The sequence below is a fragment of the Falco biarmicus genome, chromosome 1, assembly GCF_023638135.1.
Source record: "Falco biarmicus isolate bFalBia1 chromosome 1, bFalBia1.pri, whole genome shotgun sequence".
Classification (NCBI taxonomy): Eukaryota; Metazoa; Chordata; class Aves; order Falconiformes; family Falconidae; genus Falco; species Falco biarmicus.
This window is the reverse complement of record NC_079288.1, coordinates 121,728,674-121,740,817: the sequence shown is the minus strand read 5'-3', so window position 1 is coordinate 121,740,817 and position 12,144 is coordinate 121,728,674. Positions and strand designations below refer to the sequence as shown.

Genomic DNA, 12,144 nt, shown 5'->3' with positions numbered 1-12,144 from the left:
TTGGTTATTTGTAGTTTGTTAGACAGGTCTGTAAAGTTTGGCCACAAGCCAGGTAAAGTCATCAAGATGTTTGTGGTGGGGTAGTTACTGAAGTAACCAGGTGTAAGCAATACAGAAACTGATACGACAAAAGGTTATATAAAATGGATCACGCATCTTTACAAATACATCTTGTGCGCGGAACATTTTTTCTGCTGTTTGTCACACACTGAAGTATTCAGTCTCGAGAATTTGGAGAGTGCCCTGTTAGTGAGTCCTGTGGAGACAGAACAGAGGAGATGAAAAGCTGTTACAAGGCAGGTCCTGATGGAGCTGGCCTGCTGTGGATTTTTGTCATTTGAGGTTAAGTTGTCTCTCTGAAAAGAATCTCATCCTGTGCTGGTAATTCAATCAGTCAGAGCAAAGGCATAGTTTATGTATGGAAAATACTGTATTATGTAGTAGATCATTGTTACAGTGTTCGAAAGCTTCTGAGGAGAATTGTAATATTTTGGCAGGAGTTCAAAATTCTCTTTCCTACAAGGAACAGGTTTGGTGGTGATTTTTTTCCTCTAACATGTCATTTTGAGGTTACATGGTAACATCTGTCAGAGCTATGCTAACCTCTGTCTTCCAGCTGTTATAATTGTGGTATTTTCCTTCCTTTTCCTTCTCTTTCCTCTCCTTTCTGCCTTCCCTTTCTCCTCCCTCAGAAAAAAAAAAAAAACCCAACCAAAAAAAAAATCCAAAAACCAACACCAAAAAACAAAACCAGCAAAACCCACCTCCTTTTATACTGAAACTTCAGGTGGAATGAAGTGGTTATAAAAGCATCTGTCAACACAGGAATAGTTTGCCAAGCCAAGTATTTGGGTTGGAAGTCATGCCTTCCCAACTGCTTGAAAACAGGAAGTATCTCTGTTAAGTGATGGATAGCTCTACTTTGCTGAGAGGAAGAAAAGGCTTTTTTTTCTTTCTTTCTTTTTTTTTTTTTTCTTCTTTTTATTTTTTGCCTCTGGGCTAATAAATGAGTTCTGCAGTTGTTCCATGTACATAAAGAAAGACTTATAGAAATGTATGTATGGGTGCACACATCTGTGTGTGTGTGCGCGCATGTATGAATATACAAACTAAAAAAAAAAACAACAAAAACAACAAACAAAATCCACCCAAACCAACAATCCACTTTGTACATGATCAGTCCCTGTCAGAAGCCAGCCCAGGCACATCTTATCCCAGTGATTCCTGTAAAGCTCTCAAAATCTGTCAGAAACAGCCTGCAGGATTGCAACGGCTCCTGGGTGATTAATTGCCAAAAGAGTCTGGTTCCAGGTTCCATTACATGTAATTGTTATCTTTTCTAAAGGGGTTCTTTTAATAAACCCCCACCCCCCAAAAAAAAGAGGGAAAGAAAAAAAGAACTGACATTCCTGAGGTTTTGCACCTCTTAGACAGGAGCACAGAGGACTCTCTTACGTAAACATACACTGAAGAGGGTGTGTTACATTGTTTATTAGCTGATGATAGAATTTTTTTCTTTAGTTAAAACTGACTTTACTAAAAATCATTTTATTAGAAATCAGGGAGGAAGAGCTGCGTAGCATTTAGAGAAGAGGAGGAGTTCCAGTGCCCTCTTCATATCAAAACCTCTCTGCAAGACCTAGCAAGTAGCAAAGGACTAGATCGCTCTTGCTCATTACTAAAATTGCAGGAAAACAGCCAAAAATTGTGACATCCACTGTCCGCACACCACTGCGGTAAGACTGCTCAGATTGAACATGGGGAGAGAACAAGTTCTTGTGTCTGAAATCTACCTTGCAAAGGAAGCCAGCGCCACAGCCCTGAGCCAAGACTCTGCTGCTCAGCACGGGTGCAAGGGGAGAACGGCGCTGCTGCAGTCTGAACGAGCATAGAGAGAGAGGTCGGGTGCAGTTTCTTACAGTTTGTGGCTTGAAAACATGTGTTTGAGTGTCCTGAAAGTATGGGCAGATTGTGGAGAATCTGCTATGAATGGCTTCAGTTTCTTCTGAACCCATATTTACAAAGCAGGGGAAGGGTTCCCTGTTGGTGCCTCCATGTCTTTGAATAGACATAAGAGGCTTGATTTGGAGCTGAATTTCTGTGGTGCCAAACTGGAGTATCTGGAATCATATCAGTAGGGTTTCTTGGATTTGCACTGCTTTTACTGCATTGAAAATGTGCTGTGTTACTGACAGGTTTAGACTTTTATAGACGGAGGCCTGGGCGAAGCTTGGCTCCCAATGAGCACTGCAGTAATTTGTGCCAACTGGCCAATTTAACTGTTTGAAATATCAGGGGGAAAAAAAGTACGGAGATACTGGTTCTGCAGCTGCAGAGTATCTGCCTGCAGATGTTTCTGCCAAGAGAAGTGATTGAAACTTGGTTTCTTGAGATATTTTAATCCTATCTGAACAAAACCACATAAAAACATGCTCTGGTATTGTCTGCATGGGCCAAGGAGCATATTGTTCCTCACAGTTGTGTTTACACGGTCTCATTGCTGCAACGAAACAAGTCTCCTCAAGTCTTCTTTCTCCATAGCTCCCCTTGAATTAGCTATATTAATCAAACTCTGTCAGTGGCAAGACTGTGAGGTACAGCGGTTGGGACACTGATGTTACTCTTATTAAAAAGATAAGAAAATTTTGGTGCATCCATCGTTGTGCGTGTTTGGAATTACAAGCCTGGCTTTTTGCAGCGTTTTTCTCCTCACGCATCCACAAGCGGTTTCTTTAGATGGCGGAGAGGCAGTAACCCTACCACCTATCCCCGTTCCCCGCAGCCCCTTCTCCATGCGTGACCGCGGCTGCTGCCTGGTGCGGGAGTGCAGCCCATGGTGCAGGAGGGACCAGGCCAGGTGAGCTTAGGAGGAGGTGAGAGGACACAGCAGCTTCTTCCCTGAGCTTATACAGGCGAGATAAGGCAGCTGGATAACCACTGGTGCTACACTCTTGGTACCATATCCCCAAAGGCAGAGGCACAGCTACCTCCAGCCCGAGCAGCCCAAACCCCGATGGTCTGGCAGCGAGATTCTGAATGCTGTGGCTGTGTGAAGGCTTGATATGCTTTTGCATCAACTCAGGAAAGTTTTGCTTTCTTGAAGCACTTCTAGTGCTGCCTTATACTTAGTTATTTAGGTAATGCTGATACCTGTTTAAGTCACCACTGTTAGTGGAAATGTCTGATCTGCTGTGAAACTTGCGGAAGCAGGGTATATCGTTCAAGCAAGTGATGCCAGTGGTTTCTATTGATTCAAGGCATTCTTTTCCCAGGTTTCATTTTATAAGGAAAGATGAATTTGTTATTTTTCTGCATACTGGAACTGTAGGGTAAACTGTGTTTTGCTGTAATAACAAGAGACTGATCTGTAGTGATAGCTGAAGGTGTTAGTTCCTATTGGTAGGCAGCAAACAGAGCAATTCCAGAAGATACATTGAATTACACTGAAAAGTTTCCCTCTGTTGACGAGATGAACTGAAAACAGGTAAAAATCAGTGGTTGAAGGAAAAGGATTAACTAATGGTAGTAGACCTGGAGGATAAGCAAAGCAAGCAGATGAATCTTATGCAAGCAGGGGCATTTGGCTGCTTGGCAGTGGAGGACAGATTCATTCTTATTTTTCAGATGGTTAACTCTCCGTATCGCGTCATCTTGGTTTGGACTCAGATGATACAAACTGTCTCCCTGTTGAAGCTGGTTTACTGTTTGTCAGCGTATCAAACCACGTGTTTGTTCTGTGCCTTTGATTAGTACTTCTGGTTAATGCTTGAGTTAAATGTTCCCGCTGTGCTCACTGCCACCTGGTAGTGCACATTCTTCCTGAACACCTGCTGTCAAACCTATCATGTCTTTTTTTGTCACCTTGCACAATGCTCCAGGTCTTCAGCAAGACTGACGTGATGGAAGGGTTGTACAGCCTGATGTTTAGAACTCTGTATGGAAGGTGAAGTCTTTGCATAAGGACTGACCATAGAAGACTGCAACATGTTGTAGGAGCTAGTCTCCAATAATATCTAATAAAATTCTGTTTGTGAATGCAGTTTTTGAAGCGGTGGATATACTGTAGGTAGAAGAAGCAAACTGCTCCACCCTGAGAGGAATTGTAGCTGTTGTGTAACGACAACTGAGAGTAATCTGCACAGATCTTGGGAGAAGTACAAGGGTGGTGACCAGCAAACAAGTCATCAAAGAGGGGAACTGGTTAGAGGTGTTGGCATGTGCTGATGGTGGTGACAGATGCTGGCACAGAAGGAAGAAGGTGGGGAGGAGGAGCAGCGTGGGGAAAGGGGCTCTTGGCAAGAAAAAAGCAGTATCGCTTGACTCAGGAGCCTGTAATTACAAGACTCCAGTCTTGTGACACAGCAAATAAGCGTGTCGCCTGAAACGGAGGAATTTGAGGTTGCCTCCTGAAGCAGCTCATGCCAGATGGAAGGGGAATTAAAACCTTGTGGAACAATAAAATTTAGCTCTCCACTGGACTGTGGTTTTTAAGTCCTTAATTGTGATACTGTAATGTGTCTTTTCCCCTCAGCACCTTCTAATTTTGGTAATTAATCCATGGTTGCAAAAAGCCTCCCGTAGCCTGTCTAGCAAACAGGATAAAAGGCTTCCTGTACTTGAAACTTTCAAAGATCCTAAAATGCCAAACGCTTCCTAGTCTGTTGTGTTGGGAGCGTGACCTGCTCTGGCACAGAGTGCGAACGAAAATACCAGGCACCGAGGTGAGCCTCGAAAGCGTAGGAGAAGCACCTTCATGGGAGCTGACTTCACTCCTGCAAGAGATAAATGTGATGGTATGAGAAGGCCCTTTCATCGCTGTTAACAAATTCACTTCCTCAGCCTATCTTTAACCTTAATACTTTCCACACTTGTAACACATCTGTCCTGACATGTGGGCAAAAACACTGAAAGGTTCTCACAAACAGTTATTGCTTGCACAGACTACACGAAGAATATGACTGACTTTAAAGTGTTTTAGATACGATCAAATACTGTAATGATGAAAGTAAAAAAATTTGCATTACCAAGTGACGTTACAAGATATAGAGTACCGCTTGTATTCCGGAGTCTGTGTAAGTAGGGACCGCAATCAGGGTTCGCAAATAGCAATTGTTAATTTAAGTTGGAAGGATTTAGTTATGAAGGAAACAGGTTGTTCTGTTATTTCTAATCCTCTCATTTTCATCTGTAGTCTAATCCCAATGGACTCCAAAGCAGGATTAAACTTTTATTTGCCTTTTTTAGGTTCTGCATGAAAATAAATGTATTTACTTGAAAGGAAATATCTTAAATTTAGTATAAAAATCTGTTCCTACTTGTGGAGATTGATTGCAGCAGAGAGCATGCAGTAACATTTATTGTCCAGATGAGTTTTGTTACTTGCTGAACCAACTCGCTTTTTCCTGCACACCTCAGAATGCCATTTACTGGGCAGCTTACATTTTGCTATGCAAGTTGTTTTGCTGATGAAAATACTGTCAGTTTGCTACATCTTTTTTTTGTAGTAGTTATATTTATTTTTTCTATTGTCAGGTTACTCTCTGTTTATGATGGTGTTTTGTTATAAAATACCATTAAGAATGATTTTGATGTATTGGTGGGCATGGCTGTAGAAGTATGTCAGTAGGAAGGCTATTTTTTCTACCCCACAGAAAGCTCTTCAGCTGCGTATGCTACTGTCAGTTATGATTCTACATTGTTGGACAATGCAGTCCTTGAAATGACCAGGTATTCTTTGTAAAAGCTAACTAAAGATGGATGCTTTAAAAAAAAAAAAGGGAAAAGAGGAGGAAAACTGGCAAAGCCCTAAGGTTAATTCTACTCCATTCTTAACAGGAACCACAAATATTTTCCTGGCTTTACCTGTTTAAGTTTTCTTTCCTGAAGTAATTATCTTCATAATTACACACAAAATACACATTTTTGAACCAGCTACCTTTTCCAATGATATATTTTGAAATAATACTCAATTTTAATTACCAAAGAATTAAGCATTTCTTTTTGAAAGAGAAGCAGTTTCTTCTTAATTAAAATGTGGTTTTGCTGTTGATGATACTACATATTATGTGATGACTGTCCCACTTTCCTAGTGCTCTCCTGAAGAGTATTGTATCTGTGTACCACTAGTAACCTTTCAATGCATATGCACTTAGACCCCTTTCATAACTGTTGTGGTAACAACAAAAAAAATTACATAAACTTGCAAAAGAATTGCTTAATGGTATGAAGTATTCTGGTTTCTACCAAAACCCCAATTACTTAAATTTGTGCCCTTCCTGGCCTACATAAATTATGCAACCCTCACATCTCAACATCAGTGAATTATGTAGCTCTGCACACACATCAATTAATTTTGGCCCCATCAACTTCCCACCTTCTGTGTGCTCCTAGCCTCAAATCAGTTTTGCATCTCCCAGCCGCAAGCGGTTAATTTTGTTACTCCCAGCAGCTCATATCTGCCTGAACCTGCAGCCCTGCTTCAACTCTTCACCCTCCCCCACCTGCCTGTCCTCCTGCAGAGCCAAGCCACCGCCTTCTGCTCAATTCCTCCTCCTCAAGCTCAGCAGCCAGGATCAATCCCAGGCGGCTTCACCTTCCACCTTGCCAATAGTGGGGCAGTGCAGGATCCCAATGCACCCTGTGGGCAGCGGGGCTGGTCCAGATGTGACCTGGGTGTCCTTATCGCTCTCCTCATGCTTTTCAAAGTGCATATTGCAAGACTGAAGCTCCATCTTCTGGAACAGCCTGTGAAAGTCGTGGCACGCTTGGAGCATCCACCTCCAAACCCCTTCCTGTGGGGAAGCCTGCATCACACAACACCCCACTGAGAAGACAAATAGCCTCTGAGTCTGTACGAAAAGCAGTGTGGAGGAAAAAGGTGGTTTCAGCATCCATCATACTCAGCACTGCTGCCAGCAGCAGAAGTCAGCATGACCTGGGCCTTGGTGTTAAAGCTGACACCACTGTTGCAGGTGTCCACATCAAATGCCACAGTAGGCTTCTCTAAGCAACCAAGAAAGAGCTCATTTTCCTCCGGAGGAAACTTCAGTGTGCAAAAATGTCAAGAAGGATATCATGTTCCCTTATTGCTGACCTCTATGTGCAGCTCAGCTCCGAGTCCTGAATTATTTTGGCCTGGAATGAAAAGTATCTCCATGAGAAGTATGCAGAAACCAAAAGCCACAGAGGGCAACGTGATGTCCTGCAAACAAGAACGGCCTTGACTTGTCATTGCTGTGCAATTGCTTTCAGACCAGCAGGCAGCAGAGCAGCTCTGAAGCCCACCTACAGCCCCTCACTGGGGATTTACCCTCCAGTAATGCAGGATGGGTCAAGGCAGGCCCCTTCCTCACCCTCTCCCTCTGCTTTTAGTTCCTCAGGACCGTAGAGGGAAGGAGGCCGGCAGCTTGCCAAAGGGACAAAGGGTGGTGACAGCAGAGTGAGGAGCAGTCAGGCTGTGCCCAGGGTCTCCCAGGGTCACCACGTTTCCCATCTGGCTGGACTGTCAGGAGGGCTGGTGGAGCCCAGCTCTCACTTTAACCTGCTTTTCTCTCCAGAGAAAAGGATTTGGAGGGGGATTTGACTCTTCTCTCAAGTGAGGTTACGGAATTATTTCTCTCCTCTCCTTTTTGTCTATGTCTATTTAAGCAGCAAGTGCTGCAGAGACTGACTGACTTGTGCTTTTTTTGTACGGTTCCCAGCACATCTGGCCATCTTGGATAAGGTCCCTAGGCCTGACTGTAGCAAAAAGAAATGATAGTGTGTTTAAAGCTTGGGCCTCCAACTACGACTATATATAAAACACAAAGCATTTGAGACAAACTGGAGGAAATACAATTTTTAGTAACTGAGCAAAAAAAAATAAATACATTCACTCTTTTACATCTGCAGTTGTGCTTTGTGAGTGTGATGCTCAGTCGTGTTCGAAGACTTTATCTCAGAACTGAAAGCCAATGCAACGCAATGGAGTGCTTGTTCCCAGCTGATTGGCATCAAGCATTTTTCCCGTCCCACTTGCACAACAGCCGTGGTCATTCATCAGCACGAGCTAAGCTGGCTCTAGAAAATGTTCTAATTATCTAGGTGTCCTGGTTAAACCTGCCTTGATTTAAAAGAGGCATACCACTGTACTCATGTGAACATCTCTTGTTTCTTCTAAATAATAGAATTGGCTATGGGCATTTCCTTAAGAGCATGCAGAACACAATTGCAGTGTAATTCCTCTCCCTCCAAGCCTAGTCTTGAAACATGCAAATTTCTCTTTCAAGTGTGTTGGCAAAAAATGGCAACATCCTTATACACACATGATTTAGACACTGAATTACACACTGGTTGAATTATCATCAGTGAGTGGAGTTCTTTGGTGAATCTATCAAGAATATTGTGAAAAGTGCCATGGTCTACTGAGGAGATACCAGTGGATGGCTTGCTTCTAGCTCTTAGTTGTTGGGATGCTGCATTAACCACTGCCAGGGACAGGGTACCGGGCTGGGTATGGACCTTTAGTCTTTGAAGTGCAGCGTTGTTATAGCCTTACATAGCCTGATGCAACACTGCAGTGCTGTGCACTTTCTGCTGAGTGTTTTCTTACTCTGTTTTAAAAATAACAAGACATCTCTTAACATTCAGGATACATTTTTCCACTCTGAAGCACCACAACAGTCTTTTTAAAGAAACTCTAGGAAGGGTGTTAACTTGATCAATGCTGTGCAGGAAGGAAAGCTCTTTCCTACTATTTTTTCAGCATGACTTTCACTGACATGATCAGGCTGGGAAAAGACTTATTGGCTGACAGCCCAGGACAGCCATGCAATATCTCTAGTCATCTGGAACTCAAACTACTCTGCCCAAGGGAGAACCATAGCATAGAAACAATTTAGGTTACATGCTGGTTCTTATAAACTGTGTTCAGTTTTTAAGAAATAGTTTAAATACTATTTATCTGCATTCACTCTGTACAGGGTTTTGGTTCTTTTTCAAATGTCAAGTAAGAAAGGCTGGGAGGGTTTTTAATTTTTTTATTGTAGATGGTTTTCAAAAAATCTTGGAGATTTTTGCAAATATAGGGAAATGAGCTTCCTCTCTTCTCATAAATTTAAGAACTTGGCTTCTCCTATGTGTCAGATACAATTGTTTTATATATAGTTAATGTTTACTTTTTGACCCCATCCGGAAAGCATAGAGTCACAGAAGTGCTGGGGGGGGGGGGGCTTCCAGAGGCCCTGCGGTCCCCCTCCAGCACAAGGCAGGACTATCACCAGCACCAGATCAGGGAGGACTTGGATTTATCTCGTCGAGCTGCAAAATCCCCAAGGACAGAGCTTCCCCTGGCTCCCTGACGACCTGCGCTTCTCTTCTGAGAATCTCTTCTTGAGATTTTTTTCCACTCCCGTCCGCTCTGAACTGTCCACGCTGCCCTTTTGTTGTCCCCTCGCATGTTGTCTGTTGCTGCTGCCCAGAGTTTGCTGTCATCCTCCCAGCTCCCCAGTGTATATATAATCTGAGTAACCCTGGGAAACCAAAGTGCAAGGGCCAATATCCGTGTATGAAACTGCAAAGCTGGGGCCTTAGCTTGTAACTGTATTCATGTATTGCATTTTCAATTGTCTTGTGGCACAAGAGAAGCAAAAACCAAGATTTTTTCCAACAGTTCAAAGCTAATGCTAAAATGTATTAACTATAGCGCTTTTGCGGGTCTGTGTTTTTTCCTCTCTCTCTTTGAAGCTGAGCATCACTGGCCTCTGTCTGTTGTTACCTTATTTTGCATTTAAAACTGTCCAAGTAATCTGCTCTTCTGTAAGTGTGTGTGGCTCTAATAATTTGGGATAAAGCAACATGAATCCAGAATGTAAGCTTCACTTCAAAAAACTTTTGTTCTCCACTTGTCTTGATTGAAGATCTGAACATGGGATGTGTCCATTGTCACTTGTCCTTCTGCCAAGTCCTAACATTCCAGCACACCTTGCAACAAGCCTAAAATTATTATTTTAGGAAAATGACGGTGGTTCCTTTATGATTCCTTTTTTCCATAAACTGGTATTTCACAAGCTGCGTAGCCTTACTGTTTTTTCAGTGACTGATCCATTCTAACGTAGGAGAATAACACCTCTTGCACATAGCTTGATTGTTCCTTTGCAGAATCTTGCTTTTGCTGAAATTGTTGGGTATTTGGTGGCACTGTTGCTTTTCATTGAGTTGTGGTTTTTACTTTCTTGATGTGATGCGTCATGTGTTATAACTTTTCCTGTGATGCTTTCATTGCAGGCCTTGCTGAGACCAGGACGAATAGACAGAATTATCTACGTGCCATTGCCAGACGCAGCCACTCGTGGGGAGATTTTCAAACTTCATTTTCAGTCCATGCCAGTCAGTGATGAAGTCTGCTTAGCAGAGCTTATTGAGCACACACAGAAGTACTCAGGAGCAGAGGTAAAACTTCCTGAATTGTAATGGCCACAGAGTCAGTGCACAAAACCGTGTTTTTAAAATTGAAATCAAGTATCACCCGGATATCATCCCTCGAGTCTTCTCAAAGTGGTGGTGGGAATTACAAAAGGGAACGTTTGAGATTTTGTGTTTCTGCACAGAAAACATGATACAGTCTGGGGCATTTTTCTTTCAAGATGTCCGTCCGAGGAATATTGCCAGAGCAAGGTTCTTTACCAGCATGAGCCTTAGTACAATCATGGGTGGCCTCATTAAGGGTGCACTGCCAGGAGGAGTGGAGAGAGATGGGGGCAAGTGTCCCCAGACTGTTCAGACAGTTCACCTGGGTCTCCCCACATCCATGAGGATCTTTTGCATTTAGGATTGTGACTCAGAGCCTCAGATGGAGGGAGAAGAGACAGAGTTATGAGACAGTGTAGGGGAATTGCAAGGGAGTCACTGGTCACTTTGAAGCTTGTATTTTCATATTCTGTATAATCGAGACCCCACAGCAGCACTTATTGTTATAGCTCCTTGCTATTAGTTAGTCAGCTTCTGACAGTGGACATCAGTCAGTTATTTCCTGTCCTTCATAGAAGCAAGAACTTTCTCAGATGCTGCTGCCTGGCAGTTATAATATGCATTGCTATGCTAGTGGTCAACACTTTGCTCCCTGAATATTATTCATGTCAGTGTGTTGTGAAAGGATATTTCATTCTTTCCTCATTTTGATTAATTGAAAGTAATTGTATGACTTCAAAAATTCAGTTATTAAAGTTGCCAATTCAAGCTCTTAAAAGATTTGAAATACCAAAATTAAAATTTCCACCTCACCATAGCCTGTCCTAGTGTATGCATTATCACACCATCTTTAATTAAATAGTCACCTTCTAGTTTTTCCATAGCAGAGTGGAAAACGTGATGTGCCTGCCTTGGCTCCCCCATCTTCCTTTGTGCTGTTTACAAAGGCAGGGAAGTAAGCTAAAGTTTTGTCTTGGTCCAAAAGCGAGGGTGACTGTGGAGTATGTGTGTATTCCTATATTGCTGAAGGCCCTTCTCAGCTGGCGGGTCATTGGATGTGCTCTCAGGCAGGACTTTTGCTCATTCAGCTATCACGTAAGTGCTGGTGTGTTGTAAAACGCTGCATTGCCTACTAGTAACCTCGGGCTGGTGAGGGCACTGCTGTGAGTGCTCCATGTCTGGGGGAGGGGGTCAGACCTTGCCATCCGCAGCAGCGGTGGCTGGGCTAACCTCCAGGCTCATTCCACGATGCTGTGTCATGACGGACACCAAAGTCAAACCCACAGTAAGTTTCCTCCTCTATGGCACAGGACAAACTGTGCTCTGGGAACGAATGAATGAAAGCTGCATAGTGAGCAAAGCTGTTTTGTGTAGCACATCTTTTTGCCACGGAATGTGGGATCTCATAATGAGAAAAAGGCAATAATAAGAAGGATTGCAGGCTTATATGTTGGTCTGGAAAACTATCGCAGTTCGGCTGTCTCCACGCTTTGGAGTAGCAACTTGAAACTGTACTATGTTTTTACCTGGATGTCAGTGCTATGACTTTTGCTGCCATGGGAAAATATATCTGCCTCTGGCTGAGTTACAAGCCTCCAAAAACATAAATATAAACATATCCTCTGTTGTGTATGGAAACTCTCTTCTTACCAGGCAACAACTATAATGCTTGTATTACAGAAATTCCAAGCATATGGG

At 42.9% G+C, this 12,144-nt stretch overlaps 1 protein-coding gene across 3 annotated transcripts in view; it reads left to right on the top strand.

Annotated features, from left to right (window-relative positions):
• AFG2A (AFG2 AAA ATPase homolog A) overlaps positions 1–12,144 on the top strand; it is a 205,071-nt gene that overhangs the window by 153,697 nt on the left and 39,230 nt on the right. For 2 of the 3 annotated variants that reach the window (XR_008819656.1, XM_056325750.1), the window contains one exon: positions 10,264–10,428. Coding sequence is in view for 2 of the 3 variants with exons in the window: in XM_056325750.1 (XP_056181725.1) it covers positions 10,264–10,428 (165 nt within the window). In the remaining variant the exon portion in view is untranslated. Of the gene's footprint in view, positions 1–10,263; positions 10,429–12,144 lie in introns of those variants that run through there. The other variant, XM_056325772.1, reaches the window with a different exon arrangement.